At 43.5% G+C, this 22,397-nt stretch overlaps 1 protein-coding gene across 17 annotated transcripts in view; it reads right to left on the bottom strand.

Annotated features, from left to right (window-relative positions):
• Window positions 1-6,219: 6,219 nt before the first annotated feature.
• LOC106613918 (transcription factor COE3) overlaps window positions 6,220-22,397 on the bottom strand; it is a 195,184-nt gene continuing 179,006 nt past the window's right edge. For 4 of the 17 annotated variants that reach the window (XM_045687608.2, XM_045687618.2, XM_045687630.2 and 1 more), the window contains exons 12-16: window positions 19,757-19,822; window positions 17,694-17,871; window positions 14,363-14,545; window positions 13,413-13,610; window positions 6,220-7,482 (exon numbers count right to left, since the gene is read on the bottom strand). In XM_045687608.2, the coding sequence (XP_045543564.1) occupies window positions 7,451-7,482; window positions 13,413-13,610; window positions 14,363-14,545; window positions 17,694-17,871; window positions 19,757-19,822 (657 nt within the window). In that variant the 3' untranslated portion in view covers window positions 6,220-7,450. Of the gene's footprint in view, window positions 7,483-13,412; window positions 13,611-14,350; window positions 14,549-17,693; window positions 17,872-19,756; window positions 19,823-22,397 lie in introns of all 17 variants that reach the window. The other 13 variants (XM_045687595.2, XM_045687596.2, XM_045687619.2 and 10 more) reach the window with 7 other exon arrangements.

Raw genomic sequence — 22,397 nt, 5'->3', positions numbered from 1 at the left:
GCCCTACATACACGCCCTTCATACACGCCCTTCATACAAGCCCTTCATACAAGCCCTTTACAAGCCCTTCATACAAGCGCTTCAAACGGTGAAAAGCTCTACCATTGACAGCGTTAGTGTGCTAACTTTATGTAAATGAATAGTCAGCTGCATATGGTTTCTATTGAATTCATTGTTGGAAATGGGATATATTCCCTACAGAGGGAAAACATTTAAAAAAAATAAATGCTGACACTAATGTAATTTTGATGACTCTTGTGTAGTTTTTTACTTTGAAGTAACTGTTCCATCAATATCATAACATCATTGGATTACGTGACACAGGCGATAACATTGTTCATAAAATATTATAGTATAATGTTAATTTGTTACTGTGGCGCTGAACTGAAAGTTGTAAAATTCCAACTGGCTAATGTTCAGACAGTCCTTTGGCAATCTTTGCCCAGGCAACAGTGTGCCTCATGTCTCACTAACTATACTGGTGCAGCTTTGATTTCTCTCTCTCTCTCTCTTTTTAAAGGGTGCTATCCATTCCCCCCACATTCCGGGTTCATGGCATAATCTTTGTTTTTACAGTCCCAACTGTCGGTACCCATGGCAATCTCCATGTATGTCCAATGACTGTCTCCTGACTCCCACTGCCCCAGGATGGATATCAAATGGCACCCTATTCCCTATATGGGCCTTGGTCAAACGTAGGGCACTAGAAAGGGATTAGGATGCCATTTGGGACAGTGATACCAGGCAGGCAGTAAGAGTACACCATTTGTTCCCTGAGCCGCCTGGCCTTGGTCAGAGAAACATGGCAGGGCACCGCCTAATCATGCACACAGTCTCTACCCAGGAAGTTCACTAGCCCCCCAGCCCCAGCCCCAGCCCCAGTCACACAGTTGTGTCTACAGACAGGCATCTCTCCAGTTAGATAAAGCCCTGATAGCGTTTCAACACGTTCTTAACCACAGTTCATTAGAGCTCCTACTAGCATGTTGTTGGTATCTTTTCCACTCCAGGAATGGTTTGGATTTCAGAATTTTTTTTCCAGCAACATCAAGTAGTTGGTGAATTAATAAGTAGATAAATCAAACCTGGACTATCTATTAAAGGCCCCGTGCAGTCAAAACTGCTGATTTCCTGTGTTTTATATATATATGTACAGTATCTAAATATATGTATCTAAATATATATATATATTTCCACACCATTAGTTTGCAATAATGCTTTGAAATTGTGAAAAAGATGATAATGCCCTTTTAGTGTATGAAAAGATCACCTGAAATTTCAGCCTGTTTTGGTGGGAGGGAGTTTTATCCTTCCATGGTGACATCACCGTGTTGTAAATTAGTTAATAGACCAATAAGAAAGAGAGTTACAAACTTCTCTTCCAATAACAGCTAATTGTCACATTTCCCCTTTCCCCTCACCACTCAGACCACTCCCAGACAGTCCTAGCAAAATTACTGCTTGAGAAATTGCTCTTTGCTAAGAAGCTATTTTTATTTATTTTTGACCATTTTAATTTAAAACAATCGCAATAATGTATTTAATTGTTACCCAGGAATAATTTGATGTTGAGATAAAAACAGCTCCATTTGAGCTTTATGAAAATAGCTAATAGGTAAATAATTATCCTCACATTCAGAAGTGGTCGTTTGGCCAATTCAGAAACATTTCAAGGCAATGGACGAAAGCCTGAATGACAAGCAACTGAAAATCAATTTCTAATCTGATGCAGATTTGTTTTGGTTTTATTTGTTATGATAGGTGTTTATATATTGAATAAAAGCCTTATCGCTCAGAGATACCGGGGGTGTATTGTTTAATAGACTATAATAGACAGACCCAGCCTCATTCTTTTGTTGCTGTGTTTATTCATTGTGCTAATCCAATCGTGAGTCGAAGACTCATGCGGCGACAGACAACAGGTGTGAGTGTGTGTGTGTGTGTGTGTGTGTATGTTTGTGTGTGTTTGAGTGTGTGTGTGTGTGTCTAACTGTCTGTCTCTGTTTGAGTGTGTGTGTGTGTGTGTGTGTGTGTGTGTGTGTGTGTGTGTGTGTGTGTGTGTGTGCGTGTGTGTGTGGTGCGTGTGTGTGTGTGTGTGTGTGTGTGTGTGTGTGTGTGTGTTTGAGTGTGCATGTGTGCATAAAGTAGTCCATGTGCATGTTTATCAGACAGTGAATCATCCAGGGCAGAGGTATCTGAAGAATGAAGCACCAGGGCTCCTGTTCAGACATTCAGATGTTGTTCTTTGACATATTGACACTTTGGCTATCAGCTTCCCTCATTATCAGACTACCCTGTGTGATCTCAGCTAGCGCACAGTGACATAATCAGCTGCCAATCGCCAACACCGCCTCTCTGCATTCTCTTAATTGTTCAAAAATGGACACAAACAACTTTGTCTTGATGAGAAATTGACATTTTCTGACCTGCTTTCCAGGAGCTCTCTGAGAGGTAGATAAGACGTGTGGTTGTTTACAAGAGAGGGCTAGTCTCCTCAGGCCTTTATATCAATCCCTCTAGGTGACCCTGGTGATGAGATGTGTGGTTGTTTACCAGAGAGGACTAGTCTCCTCAGGCCTTTATATCAATCCCTCTAGGTGACCCTGGTGATGAGATGTGTGGTTGTTTACCAGAGAGGGCTAGTCTCCTCAGGCCTTTATATCAATCCCTCTAGGTGACCCTGGTGATGAGATGTGTGGTTGTTTACCAGAGAGGGCTAGTCTCCTCAGGCCTTTATATCAATCCCTCTAGGTGACCCTGGTGATGAGATGTGTGGTTGTTTACCAGATGTTTACCACTAACGATAAAACTCCTTATAGACATATGATAGCAACACTTATAGACTAAATATATCACCCTTTATAGACTAAACATATCACCCTTTATAGACAGAAGCTATTTCCCCTTATAGACTAAACATCACCATGACCTTTAAATCCATTGTCTTGCACAGCGTTAGTTGTGATGTAATAGAGGTGTAGATTATGCAGCATAATGTACAACTACCATACAACTGTTTTTCTTACTCAAAGAGCAAAGCATTGTGGGGCAGACATGGAACGATATCCTCTGTCACGCAGAACATTGCATGTCCAGTATACTGTATTCTGTGGTGAGACAATACACACCCATAGTATATGCATTATAAATACTGTAATATTCATATGTTAAGTTTTCCTACTGAACGTTGTTGTCTTGTCAGATATGTTTCATCACCTCATAGCCTTCCCTGTGGCTCAGTTGGTAGAGCATGGTGTGTGCAACACCAGGGTTGTGGGTTTGATTCCCACGGGAGGCCAGTACAAAGAAAATGCATGAAATGAAATGTATGTATTCACTACTGTAAGTTTCTCTGGATAAGAGTGTCTGCTAAATGACTAAAATGTAATAGTGTGTGATATAGGTCAACGCTCAGGCAGTAGGTCAGTATGGACCCTTGATAATGCTGTTTTTTCCAGGTCACATTACAGTAGTGTCCCTAATATTTATTGGGTAGTTATATAGGTAGGTACAGTGTAAATGTAGATTTGGGTACTTACCAATGTATCCTAATTTAAACCGTGTCATGCTGTTTTAATGCTGTTTGTATACAGACATTTGTATACGTTCAACTAGCTAGTCAAACCAAAGCCTAGCTACTACAGTCTATATCCACTACGGTTCCAGTACTTGTTATTCAGGGATCAGTGATTTTGAGACACTCATTCCTTTAAGGGATTCACAGCAGTGGAAGATAAAAGCCACACATCAACATCTCACCCAAAATACCACCCGACTGTAAGTGGCTGACCTGCTGCCACCCCGGATGCCACCCCAGAACCAACTGAGTCCAGTTCAAATGAACCACAATGATAAGCAGATCCAGTGGGAATACGTCCTGATCTAACGTCGCTGTCCTGTCCATGACAGAGGTATGGTGGGAAACATGGACCAGAGACATACAGCAAATCTTTAACTAAGTAATGGTAGAGATTTGGGTTGTAAAGGAGCAATACAGGTTTGATCTACCCTGGGGTACCCGTCTGTTTTGTTAACATTGCCATTGAGTGGAATGTTAGCTAAACAGACATGTACCCAGGATAGGTTTCATCTGTAAACATTTTTTTTTTTTAAATACCTCCCAAAAATATAATTACTGTAGAGTTTGTATTCCTCTAAGGAAATCTCATTTTGGCTTGCCTCATTTCTGAGTATGTAGTATACTATTTACCATTTCCTGGTATTTGAAAGAAATCATTTTGGAAAATTAAGATAACCGGGAGTGTTCACAGACAAGAAATACTTTTATTAAATATTGTGTAAAATGAACATCTTTATACAGTTATTTGTAAAAATGTGGACATAAGCAAACACAAAAAAAAATTACACATTAAACAAAATGAATAGCTGACCATTTAGTGAGATCCTCAGACTGAAACCAACACAGCAATGAGTGCATGGTCTAATTAGCTGAAAAACACACACAAAAATAAACTAATTGCAGAAATGATCAAATTCCCAAATGTTCCTCATGTAACCTTGCATGTCTCTTTCAAGGTGACTTCTCAGCCTTCCCCACTTAGCTTTGTTGAGCTGTCACAAAGCAAATACATTGCACATTCATCACTTAATTCTTTATTTGTACAGCTGTCGTACATCGTGCTTCCTCATGGAAAAAAAAAAAACTTGGGCGCAGTTTGCCAAGAGGGAACATCCCTTTTCAATTAATCTTAACATTACAATAGGAGATTTTTTTTTTTCAAAGTGTTAAGTGCAAAGTAAAAGATGAAATAAAAATATATTGATAGGAACATATGTCTTGTGGGTTGATTTGTCACAACCAGGGAAATCAATAGTGTGGGGGAAGAGGAAGAAGAAGAAGGAGAAGAAGAAGAAGAAGAAGAAGAAGAAGAAGAAGGAGAAGAAGGAGAAGAAGGAGAAGAAGAAGAAGAAGAAGAAGGAGAAGAAGAAGAAGAAGAAGGAGAAGAAGGAGAAGAAGAAGAAGAAGAAGAAGAAGAAGGAGAAGAAGAAGAAGAAGAAGAAGCTGAAGAAGAAGAAGAAGGAGAAGAAGAAGAAGAAGAAGAAGAAGAAGAAGAAGAAGAAGAAGAAGAAGAAGAAGAAGAAGAAGAAGAAGAAGGAGAAGAAGAAGAAGAAGAAGAAGAAGAAAGAGAAGGAGAAGAAGAAGAAGAAGAAGAAAGAGAAGGAGAAGAAGAAGAAGAAGAAGAAGAAGAAAGAGAAGGAGAAGAAGAAGGAGAAGAAGAAGGATGAGTGAATTCAGCTACAGTATGATGCTACAATTTTTGATGGAATTACTCCAAAATGTTCAGTACAGAGCATTCTGTCTCGTGATAGTGAATGTGTAAATCTCTTCAACATCTCTTTAGATGTTCACTCTGATTTGGGGGAGAAGTAAGCCAAATACTAACAAATAAAAAGGTTAAGCACAAAATAGTCAAAAGATGAAGGGGGTCACCATAATTATGTTTTATTATTTTCAGTAAACAATGTTTGTGCTTTTTTTTTACACCATAGATCATGTTCATGGAGTAAGGATTGGCATTGTGGTGTAGGTACATATTGATGTCATTCAACCAGCAGATCTCAGGCCTTCCAAAGAGCTTCTCCTGACAGATTCTAATAAACATCAGTGATTCTTAACATGTATTTTCTATTCCAGATTAGATGGTTTTTCATGTGTGTTTTTTTTTTTTTCCCCTGTTTAAGACAGTTCAGCTAAGTGATATGGGGTAGCAGGTAAAAATGACTTTTTACATTCTACGAAAACCAAATGTACAACCACAAATTGAATCATACCTCGGTGGGAGGGGTGCGGGGGGTTTGGGGGGGGGGGGGGGGGGTTGGGGGCAGGGGTGCGGGGGGTTGGGGGGGAGGGGGGGGTGCGGCTGGACATGCACGTAATCTACCATTATTAATACAGCCATGTGTCACAAACAAGTTAATTGACTATACAACAAACAGTTTTATTCAAAAGAAAGTATTTTGTTTTATATAACTTATATAATACAAAAATAAACAATGAACTTTGACAGTTTTTTTCTCAAAAGAAGAAAACAATGACCAACAAAATGAATTATTTTGACAAAATAAATGTCAATTTGAGATACAAATGAAATGTATAGACATTGCGATCTATCGATACAAAAAAAAGTGAATGTAGGCAATAGTTACTGGCTTTACGCTCTGTGCTGCATCACAATATCTGGCCATGACAAACAATACGTACAAGATCAAATTAAATGATTGAAAGCAATTTTACAAAAATTTCGAAGATAAATACAATATTTATAATTGATATGTTACAAAAATTCCCTTAGTAACCGCAAGTGTTAATGTCAAAGTGTTGCAATGTATACGATTATTTAACCCCTTACTGTTTCTATAAGGAATAAAACTCTGTCCTAAATATTTAAGTGGATCTGGAAAAAATTCAAGACAAGTGTATAAATATTTAGCTACAACTTTGGCAAAATCACAAAAGTCTACAATTGTATAACCACATACAAAACACATTAGGGAATAAGGAGACAGAAGTAAAAGGACGACCTTCTGGAACAAGAAGCATAGACTTCACAGTAGCCTAAGAATGCAATATTATACAGTGCTAGCAAAACAGTGGAAAAACATTGCAGATCACACTTGCTTAACTGGAAGCTGCAGCAGTGGAAGTAGTTAATTTTTTACCAACAGACAGTAGCTTTTTGTCTCTGTTAGTGTGCTTTTTGAAGGCAAAAAAAAATTAAATCATTGACTTACAATTTCTACCTACAATAAGTTAGAAAGTAAAAATGTTTTGTTGATAAAGTAAGTAGGCATTATGAAATGTCCTCTGTCAGCCACTCAGATTATTGGTATTTACTTCTTCATGTTAATGTTTTTTTTTTTTTTTTATCATATATTTGATATTATTTCCAGTTGTAAATGTGTTCACACTGTCTTGGCCCCCTTTTCTCTTACCACAAATTAAAAAAGAGAAAGAAATAAGGAATTCACATTATAGAGATACTCAACTGCTGTGCATCGTGTGAAGAGAAACGTATTCTGAGGTATTGTCATCAGTGTTGTTCATCAAATTGATCATCCTCAAAGATTCTCCCAACACATAGCAACAACTAGACAAAGCCAAGATCAAACCAGACACTTTTATACAAAATAGCAATTTTTCTTCCTTCCTTTCTTCGAGACTGAGAAATTGTAAAATATGACAAGAAATCAGTCAGTAAAATTAAATTGTTAATGACAAAGTTGCTTGCATGTCACAATTCATAATTGTTTGAATAAAATCTTTGAAACAGTCTTTTTTTTCCCTCCTCTGAATAAACAGAATATGTTGTTGATTTTATTCATGATTGATGACATAGATTCAACCAGAATCTTCTAAAGGTACTAAACAAGTCCCCCTGCAGCCCCTTTTGTGACGACTGGTGCTCGGAGAGGAAGAAGAGTGTTGAATTTACATGGGTGGGACAACGAGGCCGGACATCGCTAGAAGATAAGAGATGGAAAAACAAACAACTTTAACATCACAGTTCAGTTCGTATAGCAATACGCAACGCACAGAAATGTACACAAACACATTATTACCAGTTTACTAAATAGACGGGACGAAGAAATGGGGGGTAGTGGGAGAGTGTGTAGGGGAGTGGATGGGGTGGGGGGTAGTGGGAGAGTGTGTAGGGGAGTGGATGGGGGTGGGGGGTAGTGGGAGAGTGTGTAGGGGAGTGGATGGGGGGGTAGTGGGAGAGTGTGTAGGGGAGTGGATGGGGGGGTAGTGTGAGAGTGTGTAGGGGAGTGGATGGGGGTGGGGGTAGTGGGAGAGTGTGTAGGGGAGTGGATGGGGGTGGGGGGTAGTGGGAGAGTGTGTAGGGGAGTGGATGGGGGTGGGGGGTAGTGGGAGAGTGTGTAGGGGAGTGGATGGGGGGTAGTGGGAGAGTGTGTAGGGGAGTGGATGGGGGGGTAGTGGGAGAGTGTGTAGGGGAGTGGATGGGGGTGGGGGTAGTGGGAGAGTGTGTAGGGGAGTGGATGGGGTGTAGTGGGAGAGTGTGTAGGGGAGTGGATGGGGGGGTAGTGGGAGAGTGTGTAGGGGAGTGGATGGGGTGGGGGGTAGTGGGAGAGTGTGTAGGGGAGTGGATGGGGTGGGGGGTAGTGGGAGAGTGTAGGGGAGTGGATGGGGTGGGGGGTAGTGGGAGAGTGTGTAGGGGAGTGGATGGGGGGGTAGTGGGAGAGTGTGTAGGGGAGTGGATGGGGGGGGTAGTGGGAGAGTGTGTAGGGGAGTGGATGGGTGGGGGGTAGTGGGAGAGTGTGTAGGGGAGTGGATGGGGGGGGGTAGTGGGAGAGTATGTAGGGAGTGGATGGGGTGGGGGGTAGTGGGAGAGTGTGTAGGGAGTGGATGGGGTGGGGGGTAGTGGGAGAGTGTGTAGGGGAGTGGATGGGGGTGGGGGGTAGTGGGAGAGTGTGTAGGGGAGTGGATGGGGGTGGGGGGTAGTGGGAGAGTGTGTAGGGGAGTGGATGGGGGTGGGGGGTAGTGGGAGAGTGTGTAGGGAGTGGATGGGGGGGTAGTGGGAGAGTGTGTAGGGAGTGGATGGGGGTGGGGGGTAGTGGGAGAGTGTGTAGGGAGTGGATGGGGGTGGGGGGTAGTGGGAGAGTGTGTAGGGGAGTGGATGGGGGTGGGGGGTAGTGGGAGAGTGTGTAGGGGAGTGGATGGGGGTGGGGGTAGTGGGAGAGTGTGTAGGGGAGTGGATGGGGGTGGGGGTAGTGGGAGAGTGTGTAGGGGAGTGGATGGGGGTGGGGGGTAGTGGGAGAGTGTGTAGGGAGTGGATGGGGGTGGGGGGTAGTGGGAGAGTGTGTAGGGGAGTGGATGGGGGTGGGGGGTAGTGGGAGAGTGTGTAGGGGAGTGGATGGGGTGGGGGGTAGTGGGAGAGTGTGTAGGGAGTGGATGGGGGTGGGGGGTAGTGGGAGAGTGTGTAGGGGAGTGGATGGGGTGGGGGGTAGTGGGAGAGTGTGTAGGGAGTGGATGGGGGTGGGGGGTAGTGGGAGAGTGTGTAGGGGAGTGGATGGGGGTGGGGGGTAGTGGGAGAGTGTGTAGGGGAGTGGATGGGGTGGGGGGTAGTGGGAGAGTGTGTAGGGAGTGGATGGGGGGGGTAGTGGGAGAGTATGTAGGGAGTGGATGGGGTGGGGGGTAGTGGGAGAGTGTGTAGGGAGTGGACGGGGGTGGGGGGTAGTGGGAGAGTGTGTAGGGGAGTGGATGGGGGGGTAGTGGGAGAGTGTGTAGGGGAGTGGATGGGGGGGTAGTGGGAGAGTGTGTAGGGGAGTGGATGGGGGTGGGGGGTAGTGGGAGAGTGTGTAGGGGAGTGGATGGGGGGGTAGTGGGAGAGTATGTAGGGAGTGGATGGGGTGGGGGGTAGTGGGAGAGTGTGTAGGGAGTGGACGGGGGTGGGGGGTAGTGGGAGAGTGTGTAGGGGAGTGGATGGGGGTGGTGGGGTAGTGGGAGAGTGTGTAGGGGAGTGGATGGGGGGGGTAGTGGGAGAGTATGTAGGGAGTGGATGGGGTGGGGGGTAGTGGGAGAGTGTGTAGGGAGTGGATGGGGGTGGGGGGTAGTGGGAGAGTGTGTAGGGGAGTGGATGGGGGTGGGGGGTAGTGGGAGAGTGTGTAGGGGAGTGGATGGGGTGGGGGGTAGTGGGAGAGTATGTAGGGAGTGGATGGGGGTGGGGGGTAGTGGGAGAGTGTGTAGGGGAGTGGATGGGGGTGGTGGGGTAGTGGGAGAGTGTGTAGGGGAGTGGATGGGGGGGTAGTGGGAGAGTGTGGAGTGGAGTGTATGGGGGTGGGGGGTAGTGGGAGAGTGTGTAGGGGAGTGGATGGGGGTGGTGGGGTAGTGGGAGAGTGTGTAGGGGAGTGGATGGGGGTGGTGGGGTAGTGTGTAGGGGAGTGGATGGGGGGGTAGTGGGAGAGTGTGTAGGGGATTAGATGGGGGTGGGGGGTAGTGGGAGAGTGTGTAGGGGAGTGGATTGGGGTGTGGGGGCCTGAGTGAAATTTGCTTTCCTAACATGACATAGTAGAAAGACCACTTTTTAAAAGAGGAGCTTTCTGACATTTTCAGGAGAAAGCATCCTGTCTTCCCAACATGTGTGATATTTCTTTTAGCGTTTTGTTAATGGCAAACAGTGGCCTGGGGTCCCAGGAGGCAGTCCTTGCTGACAGCTGAGAAACAACATGGTCACGTCTGCTTATGTCAGATACCCTACCCAGGACTTTCTCTCTCTCTCTCTCTTTCTCTTTCTCTCTTTTTTTCTCTCTCTCTCTCTCTCTCACCAGCCAAGGACCAGACACTTCTCAGGTTCCCTCAAATTGAAATCCTTGGTAGTTTTTTTACGCCAACATTACTGCAAGGCATTCTACCATATAGCAAGTCTCTGCATTTTACAGCTTGTAGTGGATTTTTAAGTCTTATCACAAGGTAAACGCATCTGAGGTGCACATAATCTGTAATTCTAGAGTTTGCGTGTTATGAATACGATTTTATATGTTTTTATCATGATATACGGTATGCATCTACTTCATATATATATATATATATATACTGACTCCTAGATTGAATCAGATCAAATGAACCAGCGATAGCAGACACCTGAATAGTGGATGTTTTGGCCTGTTGGAGGTGGAACTGCATCGGAGATGTCAAATCGGTGAGCAGACATACCCGACCCACTCACGTTAGAAGTTCCGAGTGACAAAGTGTAGGCCGCATAGAAATAATCATGCTCAAATTGAAAAATCATTCAACAAAAAGAATGAGCGTTTTCAACACCCTAATGAAGGTGTCGATTACAACTCACATTCGTGTTCCAACTCGTAAACAAGGCTGCACGGGATTTCTGTTAATGCAACTCATTACAGCCAATGGCAACATCCGCTTTAGGAACCGCTTCGTGATTTGACAACTCTAATGCAGTTCCACCTCCAACACAACCGCTATGCGGATATCGACTAGTGGATCTGACTGAACGGAGCCCTGAATTGTAGTGTTCAGATGCTAGGGAGAGTATCCTACAGATTAATTGTAGTGTTCAGATGATGGGGAGAGTATCCTACAGATGAATTGTAGTGTACAGATGCTCGGGAGAGTATCTACAGATGAGCTGCCAGAAGAAAGAAGATTGATGTACTCGGTCCTTCAACTCACTTTAACAATTAGGCCTTCCTGTTTCTCCAGTGCTTTGGACTTATTTGTGGTGTCATGGTTGGAATGCTTTTAAGTTTGCCAGTTGGACTTGATGACATGGCATTCCTCATTAATTTCTGCAGACTACATATTAATAAGTATACACATGTAACAGCATGAACTTTAATTTCCCACTTCATTAGCTCCCGCATTATTAATATTGGATGCACACACTATGACTAAAACCTGTTTTCAAGCACAACAAGTCGGCCTTGACATAGAGCAGGAAAATAAAGCCAGAATCACACTTTCATTCAAACTGGTTGACGCTGTTATGTTTTGCTTGCACAATGACCCTCTCTGTATTTCTGTTGAGTTTCTGCTTTTCTCAATTAGAAAGCAATATATTTAGACTGTGTTGCGTCGCGTAACGTTGTCTTGGTGTTAAACTGCACAACTAGCAAAAAACACACAGTGGATAAAATGTGTAAGCTTTTAACGAGAGCAGGAAAAAAACATGCATTTTTAACCGAGGACAATACTCCAGCTAAATCAGTGGGAAGTTTGACGTGTGTTGCTTTCGAAAGGGCTGGGAACGTGCTGATCTCTAATGCTGGCTACATTAAAAAATACCGTGCTGGAGTGCTTGTCGGAGTTACAGGGAGTCTATTCACCAAGGACCAAGGACTGGAAAGGGCTCACTAGGGTCAGTGGAAGAGGGTGGGGGATGGGTGATGGGATGTGAATATTAAAGCATATGATGTACAATTCAGATGAAATGTAAAAGAGGGCTGGATCCTAGGGCTGCAGTGAATAATGCAGAAGTACGATAGCTATGGGACCTTACGTGATTGGTCTGTTTATCATTACAGTACTCAGCTTAGGATACATACTGTATATATCAGGCTATCAAGGTTCGGCTAAATTCTGAATTTCTGAATTGAAGTGAATTCAAACCATGAATTTGAATTGAATTTGAACGGGCCACAAACCCACAGGAAGCATAATTTGAACTGAAGGAATAATGCTATACATTTAAAGCATTTCAAACTAATTCAACTGAGACATTCATTTGACAAACATTTTATCAAAATGATCTTCGACTTATTAACAAGCAATATATGCCAGATTTCAAATATTATATTTTAAGATGTCAAACAGTATTTTTCATTGTCATGAAAGATTTCTAGATTGCTAGATTGTTGCTAGATTGTTCCCAGTGTTTGATCAAATGCATTCTGGGAAACATTATTTTTATTCATCCTTTATTTAACTAGGCAAGTCAGTTAAGAACAAATTCTTATTTACAATGACAGCCTAGGAACAGTGGGTTAACTGCCTTGTTCAGGGGCAGAACTACAGATTTTTACCTTTCGGTTACTGGCCCAATGCTCTAACCACTAGGCTACCTGCCACCCCATTAAGGGAATTCTAAATGATTATAGAGAACACACAACATGCTCTTAATATTTACAGACCATTGTAATTATTTAAAATAGTTTTAGGGGAATGAGTTAAAAAAATGTTTTAATGTTTCAACCATATGCTACATGACATTCGTAACCATACATGAAGTCAAAATAAACAGTCCTATAGTGATAGAAATAAATAATAAATAATAATTTAAATTTCATGGAATTTTATTTAATTACATCTACTTCCTTTTATTCAAATTATTTTCAAATTCTGCTTCCTGTGTTATGTGGCCAAATGAAATAAAAAAAAATAAAAAATATTGGAATTGGAATTAAAGAGCAATTTACAAATCAATTCAGAATTGACCCCAACCCTGTATGTACTAATATGATGTACTATGGTATTATGATGCAAAAATATATGGGGGGAGAGTAACCCCCAGAGAGACTCCTAACTTCCCTTAATCATTAATGGTTTGATAAATAAATACAGAAATAAATAAATAAACACATACATGCAGGCATAATGTACCCATCAATCCATCCATCCATCCGTCCACGCAATCATCATCCATCCTCAAATATATCATTTATGTCCACTCGTACTCTCGTTTAACCCAGACTGGCGGTGCATGGTTGCCCATGGTTTTGGGTGGAGGTGGGCAGGTAGGCAGGTGAGAGAGATGCCAGTGGGCCAAACAGGTCAGAACAGAACAGAGAAATGACAGTAGGCCAACAGGTCAGAACAGCACAGAGAGATGCCAGTAGGCCAACAGGTCAGAACAGAACAGAAGGACAGAATGACTATGGAGGGCACTGTAAAAGGAGGGAGGACGGCTCACCTTGAAGTCCATTGCCATTTGCACTGGTGCAAGAAGGTGGTGGAGAAGCTTGGGGCCTTACAACAGGGGCAAAGGCGCTCTTTTGTTTCACTGCAGAGATGACATTGGCAGGTGAGAATGAGAAAATGCCGTGTGTACTGCTACAGTTTGAAGAGAGGCTGACCGAAGAGGCTGCCATGGTAGGGCTCGACGGCACTACTGCAATAAAGCAAACATAAGCACCACTCAGAGAGGAGTTTCACCACGGCACAGATAATTAAAAAATCAAGATTTTTTTTAGATTGATTGATTAAATTAATTGATAGGGCCTTGCCTCTTTTCAAATCAAAACGTATATAGATGTGGAAAGAAATCAGGAGAAATCAAGATGATTTGTGATAAAAATAAAAATGATCAGAATTTGGATGGGATTCGACAAATAATAACATTTACTTAAGTAAGAAACCAATTTGTAATAATAACAAAAATGTTTTTCAAACTCATATTTGGAGTTTGTGGGATTGTGATATGAAATGTTCTGCCTTGGCCACTCTGGATAATAGGTATCTGACAATAGACTCTTGACTGGGGGGAAATCAGTCACAAAAACTTTGCTTCTATAATTTTTGGCATTTTCTATTGGGGGCGTGCACCATGTCATACATTTTTTGACTTTTCCATATATTTTTCTTGTGTGTAAATTTGTAAGTCTGATTGATGATTTTTTTTAAAGTTGAGTCTTGGGTTTTCAGCCTCCAGAGTCACCCCTCCTTTTATCCAGTAGCACACATTCCAAAATAATACAAACACTAATCAAAACAATAACAGAGGGGGGGGGGGGGGGGAAATCAAGAAAATCTAAAATCAAGAAAATCAAGAAAATCTAAAATCAAGAAAATCAAGAAAAAGCTAAGCTTCTCAGACTCGTAGATAAGGAGGAAGTAGAGGTGTGTCGTTACCTTGATACTTACTGCCGTAGGGGGAGTTGGCAGAGGAGCCGTTGAGGAAGCCTGGTGAACTGGGTACTCCCAGATTGGACATGGGGTTGCCGTAGCCGTTCATGCTGTTGCTAACGGTGTTGTAGTTGGCCTGTTGTGGGGTGCTGCTGGGGACGTAGCCTCGAGGGGACACACTGCTGGTTTGACGGCTGTATCCTACTGTTGAGAGGGGGGAGAAAAGGACTTAGGGAAGGTAGAGCCACAACATTGGGGTATTGTATAGATACATATAGTCTACTATATGTCCGAAGTGACGACCTGTTCCTTATTTAGTGCCCTGCTTTTGATCAGGGCCCACAGGGACCACAGGGACCACAGGGAACATAGGTACCATAGGGACCATAGGGAACATAGGGCTCTGGTCAAAAGTAGTGCACTATGTAGGGCAGGGATGTCAAACTCATTCCATGGAGGGCTTAGTGTCTGCAGGTTTTTAGTTGTTCCTTTCAATTAAGACCTTGACAACCTGGTGAGGGGAGTTCCTTATTAAGACATAGACAACCAGGTGAGGGGAGTTCCTTACTGAGACCTAGACAACCAGGTGAGGTGGGTTCCTTACTGACACCTAGACAACCAGGTGAGGAGAGTTCCTTACTGAGACATAGACAACCAGGTGAGGGGAGTTCCTTACTGAGACCTAGACAACCAGGTGAGGGGAGTTCCTTACTGAGACCTAGACAACCAGGTGAGGGGAGTTCCTTACTGAGACCTAGACAACCAGGTGAGGGGAGTTCCTTACTGAGACCTAGACGATCAGGTGAGGGGAGTTCCTTACTGAGACCTAGACGATCAGGTGAGGGGAGTTCCTTACTGAGACATAGACAACCAGGTGAGGGGAGTTCCTTACTGAGACCTAGACAACCAGGTGAGGGGAGTTCCTTACTGAGACCTAGAGAACCAGGTGAGGAGAGTTCCTTACTGAGACCTAGACAACCAGGTGAGGGGAGTTCCTTACTGAGACCTAGACAACCAGGTGAGGGGAGTTCCTTACTAATCGGTGATCTTAATTCATCCACCAAGTACAAGGGAGGAGCGAAAACCCGCAGACACTCGACCCTCTGTGGAATGAGTTTGACTGGTGACGTAGGGAATAGAGTGCTATTCTGCACAAAACCTTAGAGGGAAGCCTGACACTGGACCACAGTGTTTTAATGTGTCGTTAAGACTCTGCGTCCATCATCCAGCTGACTGACATCTCTCATGTATTATGTCATGTGTCCAGTAAGTACACAGATGTGTGCTTCTCCTCGTGAAAGCACACGGAAACCTACCCAGAAAACCCTAAGACTTAGACAACCAGGTGACAACGAGTAAATACAACCAGTAAATACAACCAGTAAATACAACCAGTAAATACAGCCAATGCTGTATGCAGGATTGTCTGTATTTACTGTGGAGCCATCACATAATATCTACATGGGCTTTTGTTTTCAAATGTAACCTTTATTTACATGGCTCAGTTGGTAGAGCATGGTGTTTGCAACGCCAGGGTTGTGGATTCGATTCCCACCGGGGACCAGTACGAATAAAAAAAAATAAATAAATAAATAAATGTATGAAATGTATGCATTCACTACTGTAAGTCGCTCTGGATAAGGGCATCTGCTAAATTACTAAAATGTAAATGTAAATGTAACAAGGCAAGTCAGTTAAAAACAAATTCTTATTTACAACGACGGCCTACCCCGGCCAAACCTGGACGACGCTGGGCCAATTGTGCGCCACCGTATGGGACTCCCAATCACAGCCGGATGTGATATAGCCTGGATTCAAACCAGGGACCGTAGTGACACCTCTTGCATTGCGATGCAGTGTCTTAGACCGCTGCGTCACTCGTAGCTTTCTATAGGTCTACCAGTGAGACCTGTGTACACTCCTAGCATCTAGCTAGCTATAGGTCTACCAGTGTTACATGTGTACACTCCTAGCATCTAGCTAGCTATAGGTCTACCAGTGTTACATGTGTACACTCTTAGCATCTAGCTAGCTATAGGTCTACCAGTGTTACCTGTGTACACTCCTAGCATCTAGCTAGCTATAGGTCTACCAGTGAGACCTGTGTACACTCCTAGCATCTAGCTAGCTATAGGTCTACCAGTGTTACATGTGGACACTCCTAGCATCTAGCTAGCTATAGGTCTACCAGTGAGACATGTGTACACTCTTAGCATCTAGCTAGCTATAGGTCTACCAGTGTTACATGTGGACACTCCTAGCATCTAGCTAGCTATAGGTCTACCAGTGAGACATGTGTACACTACTAGCATCTAGCTAGGTATAGGTCTACCAGTGTTACATGTGGACACTCCTAGCATCTAGCTAGCTATAGGTCTACCAGTGAGACATGTGTACACTCCTAGCATCTAGCTAGTTATAGGTCTACCAGTGTTACATGTGTACACTCCTAGCATCTAGCTAGCTATAGGTCTACCAGTGAGACATGTGTACACTCCTAGCATCTAGCTAGTTATAGGTCTACCAGTGTTACATGTGGACACTCCTAGCATGTGTCATGAGACTAAGACATTACGAAATAATCACACTATCCAGCGTGCACTGACCTTAGTGGTGGCAACACAGAACAGATGTAAACCCTGACCTTAGTGGTGGCAACACAGAACTGATGTAAACCCTGACCTTAGCGGTGGCAACACAGAACAGATGTAAACCCTGACCTTAGCTGTGGCAACACAGAACAGATGTAAACCCTGACCTTAGCGGTGGCAACACAGAACAGATGTAAACCCTGACCTTAGCTGTGGCAACACAGAACAGATGTAAATCCTGACCTTAGCGGTAGCAACACAGAACAGATGTAAACCCTGACCTTAGCGGTAGCAACACAGAACAGATGTAAACCCTGACCTTAGCGGTGGCAACACAGAACAGATGTTATTAAGTATTATCATCCTAGGCGGCTGTTAAGTGAATAGTGGGGAGCGTTCGCTGGGTCGGCGGGTCATTCCCAGCCGAGCCAGGCAGGCAAACAGAACAGGGGAGGCGGTGACAGCGTCAGGCTAGTCCCCAGGGACGACAGTTATAAGATCCAGCCAGGGAAGATAGAGCGGCTGCAAGCAGAAAGTCAGAGCCGGCCTGGTAATATTAAAGGGTAAAGCTAGATTAGTTGTTGTTGGCAGCTTATCTTCACTCATGGAGTACGTCCAAAATGGCACCCTATTCCCTATATAGTGCACTACTTTCTCAATGTAGTGCACTACTTTCCCTATATAGTGCACTACTTTCCCTATGTAGTGCACTAAGAAGGGAATAGGGAGCCATTTGGGAGGTCCCCATGGCTACATACCCTGGTCATTACCCTGTGATGTTTCTGAGACGTTGACGGCGAGCTGGCTGCCGAACGAGTTGACCCCCATCATGCCGCCGTGCGACGCCGTGTTGCCCAGTGAAGGGATCTGGTTGTGGTTACGTGGGACGCTGTACAGGGCCTCGGCGATGTCGGCCGCTCGCTTCAAGATGATCTCCTGAAAGAGGAGGAGAGGATGTGTTACAAGTGATCCATATGTCTGCCTTTAACATTAAACATTTAGTCTCATTGTGACCTTGTGTATTTGAACACATATGCAGATGATGGTTACAGTAATGGTATTTGTATTTATTATGGATCCACATTAGTTCCTGCCAAAGTAGCAGCTAGTCTTCCTGGGGTTTATTAGGGATCCCCATTGGTTCCTGCCAAGGCAGCGGCTACTCTTCCTGGGGTTTATTATGGATCCCCATTAGTTCCTGCCAAGGCAGCAGCTACTCTTCCTGGGGTTTATTATGGATCCCCATTAGTTCCTGTCAAGGCAGCAGCTACTCTTCCTGGGGTTTATTATGGATCCCCATTAGTTCCTGCCAAGGCAGCAGCTACTCTTCCTGGGGTTTATTATGGATCCCCATTAGTTCCTGCCAAGGCAGCAGCTACTGTTCCTGGGGTTCATTATGGATCCCCATTAGTTCCTGCCAAGGCAGCAGCTACTCTTCCTGGAGTTTATTATGGATCCCCATTAGTTCCTGTCAAGGCAGAAGATACTCTTCCATGGGTTTATTATGGATCCCTATTAGTTCCTGCCAAGGCAGCAACTACTCTTTCTGGGGTCCAGAAAAATTAAGGCAGTTTATACAGTTTTCTTAAACATTACAATACATTCACAACAGAATTCACAACACATTAAGTGTGTTCCCTTAGGCCCCTACTCCGCTATCACATATCTACAAAACACAATCCATGTGTAGTATAGTGCGTATGCTGTCATGTGTGTGTGTATGCATGTGTCTGTGCCTATGTTTGTGTTGCTTCACAGTCCCTGCTGTTCCATAAGGTGTAATTATTTAACTGTTTTTTAAATCTAATTTTACACTTTGCATGAGTTACGTGATGTGGAATAGAGTTCCATGTAGTCATGGCTCTATGTAGTACTGTGTGCCTCCCATAGTCTGTTCTGGACTTGGGGACTGTGAAGAGACCTCTGGTGGTATGTCTTGTGGGGTATGCGTGGGTTTCCGAGCTGTATGCCAGTTGTTTAAAACAGACACCTCGTGCATTCAAACTGCTGTCATTTGTGGATGTTTCAGTATAACTGAGTCATCTGCAACTGCTATAGCACAAGGTTATAATTTAGCTGAAACATTGGAGAGAGAGAGAGAGAGAGAGAGAGAGAGAGAGAGAGAGAGAGAGAGCGAGAGAGAGAGAGAGAGAGAGAGAGAGAGAGAGAGAGAGAGAGAAAATAAAAAGTACTACCTAGGTCAATTCGTCTGAATGCAATAGAGCCTGATAAAGCTGTGCTCCATACATTTATTTGGAGGGAATTTGCATTGCTTACAGAAAGCACCTTTTGGCCCTGGTTCAAGGTTATTCTCTCATTTGAATAGGTCTCTCTGTGTGTGTGTTTTGACTGATTACCTCCTCTATCTCAGATGTGTGCAGTAGCCAGGAATAAATACGTTGGGAGAACAGGAAAAATAAATATTCAACCTCTCCGAGAGCAATGACACCACAGTACTACATACAGTACAATGGCCTGGAGCTAGCTTTGAAATAGAGAAAGAAAGTGGAGGGTTGCAGGAAAAAAAATCTGATTTAATTACCGCAAATGTACACAAAGAGAGAGAGACAGAGAGCGAGAGAGAGAGAGAGAGAGAGAGAGAGAGAGAGAGAAAGAGAGAGAGAGAGACAGAGAGAGAGAGAGACAGAGAGAGACAGAGAGAGAGAGAGAGACAGAGAGAGAGACAGAGAGAGAGAGACACAGAGAGACAGAGAGACACAGAGAGACACAGAGAGAGAGGGACAGAGAAAGAGAGAGAAATCTGCATGTGATAGACAGTGCAGAGCGCAGGATGCTGTGTTGTGTTGTGCAGTGCCTTTACCTGGTTGTTGTGGGGCATTCCATACAGAGCCTCCACAAGGTCAGCTGCTCTCTTCAGCAACACCTCCTACAGGAGAGAACACATGACACCAGAGTCAGACACACAACACAGGAAGGAAAAGGACCAAACAATCTCACAATCCATCTTTTTATCCAGGTCTTCCTTTGGAAAGAGGTCTTCTGATCTCAACTGGACTATCAGGTTAAATAAAGGTTAAATATACTGAAAATAAATATATAAACACAACATGCAACAATTTCAAAGATTTTACTGAGTTACAGTTCATATAAGGAGATCGGTCATTTTAAATAAATGGGTCTCAGGATCTCATCCCATGTATCTTTGTGTATTCAAATTGCCATCGTTAAAATGCTGTTGTGTTTGTTGTCCATAGCTTATGCCTGCCCCCACCATAACCCCACCGCCATCATGGGGCACTCTGTTCACAACGTTGACATCAGCATACCGCTCGCCCACACGACGCCATACATGTAGTCTGCGGTTGTGAGGCCAGTTGGATGTACTGCCAAATTCTCTAAAATGAAGTTGGAGGCGGCTTATGGTAGAGAAATTAACATAAGAACATGCTAATTGTAAGCTCCCTCAACATTTTTGGCTGTGGCATTGTGTTGTGTGACAAAACTGCACCTTTTAGAGTGGCTTATTGTCCCCAGCACAAGGTGCACCTGTGTAATGATCATGCTGTTTAATCAGCTTCTTGATATGCCACACCTGTCAGGTGGATGTATTATCTTGGCAATGGAGAAATGCGCACTAACAGGGATGTAAACTAATTTTGAGAGAAATAAGCTTTTTTGAACGTATGTAAAATTCCGGGGATATTTTATTACAGCTCCTGAAACACGGGACCAACACTTTACATGTTGTGTTTACATTTTTGTTCAGCGTGGATAAAAAAAACATTTTTGCATATCCATGTTTAGGAAAGTTGGCTAGCCTAGTAGGTACTGTATATAACCTACTACTGTACCAGTTCTGATAAGGACTCTAATAACCAACATAAAGGGTTCTAATCTAACCCATTTTATTAGGCTCAGTTACACATCAGAGGGCTGCCAGATTGTTAAGAAGTTCCAATAGACTCCAACCTTAATGCTAAATGAGTAAAATAAGTACTTGAGTTTTTTTTTAATGCTGCTGGGTATTAAACAAACAAACACACGTTGCCCGATATGAAAGGCGGCCAGGCACTGCATTTGGCTGCTAATTCCCAGCACTTTAGTGGCGTAGAACAATGAGTCATTTTCCATATCTTAATTAAACTGGCAGAGTCCTTAAAGACAACATCTCACCCCTAATTCAAGCCCCACATTTGCAGGAGAGTTCAATGCTCATTCTTCTTTCTTCCCAACAATAAAGTGAATTAGCTTGGGTTAATCTAGTTCTTTCATAATGACATTAGGACATTTTTCAATTAACCTCTTTCACTGCCTGTTGTAAAGGACTTCATAAATGACTTCCCATCCAGCCAGCGATGAGTGCCAGTGCCCAGGGACATGGGATGCACAGGACCCTGTCTTATCCATGTCTGCATGCCTCCCCTCTACTTTATAACAACATGGATTCACTTGCTGCTTAAGTCCCCTACCGAAATGAGAATACGCCTTGCCAAGTGTCAACAATACAACACTGAGAAGCTTCAGCCAGTTCCTCTCGATTTGGGCTGGTTGTTGTTTTCAAGGCCGAAAAATAAGAACTAAAGCCGTATTCTTGGGATATTTAGATTTTTTTGAGTGGAAAGATGTAGATAGTGTTAATTTAACCAAATAGTCCTCCGAAAGTCTTATTCAAAATACCATTCCTTCTAGTTCCTCTTTTGGCAGGTACCATTGATATACATTAACAATTCTGTCTTGTTCCACCGCACAAAGCTTTATCAGATCACAGCAAATAAACACGGCAAACATCACCATATATATAACGAGAGGCGGCAGACTTGTAGACTCAATGTAAATGCAGACTGCTTGTTTTCAGAAGAACACTGGGTCACCACAGAGACTCTGATGGTGGTTGGATTGTAAATGTAGACTGCTGTTTTCAGAAGAACACTGGGTCACCACGGAGACTCTGATTGTGGTTGGATTGTAAATGTAGACTGCTGTTTTCAGAAGAACACTGGGTCACCACGGAGACTCTGATCGTGGTTGGATTGTAAATGTAGACTGCTGTTTTCAGAAGAACACTGGGTCACCACGGAGACTCTGATCGTTGTTGGATTGTAAATGTAGACTGCTGTTTTCAGAAGAACACTGGGTCACCACGGAGACTCTGATCATGGTTGGATTGTAAATGTAGACTGCTGTTTTCAGATGAACACTGGGTCACCACGGAGACTCTGATCGTGGTTGGATTGTAAATGTAGACTGCTGTTTTCAGAAGAACACTGGGTGACCACGGAGACTCTGATCGTGGTTGGATTGTAAATGTAGACTGCTGTTTTCAGATGAACACTGGGTCACCACGGAGACTCTGATCGTGGTTGGATTGTAAATGTAGACTGCTGTTTTCAGAAGAACACTGGGTGACCACGGAGACTCTGATCGTGGTTGGATTGTAAATGTAGACTGCTGTTTTCAGATGAACACTGGGTCACCACGGAGACTCTGATCGTTGTTGGATT

This window comes from Salmo salar, chromosome 01, assembly GCF_965601325.2.
Source record: "Salmo salar chromosome 01, fSalSal1, whole genome shotgun sequence".
Taxonomy (NCBI): domain Eukaryota; kingdom Metazoa; phylum Chordata; class Actinopteri; order Salmoniformes; family Salmonidae; genus Salmo; species Salmo salar.
Note: the sequence above shows the minus strand (reverse complement) of the source record. Positions and strands in the feature narration are given on the sequence as shown.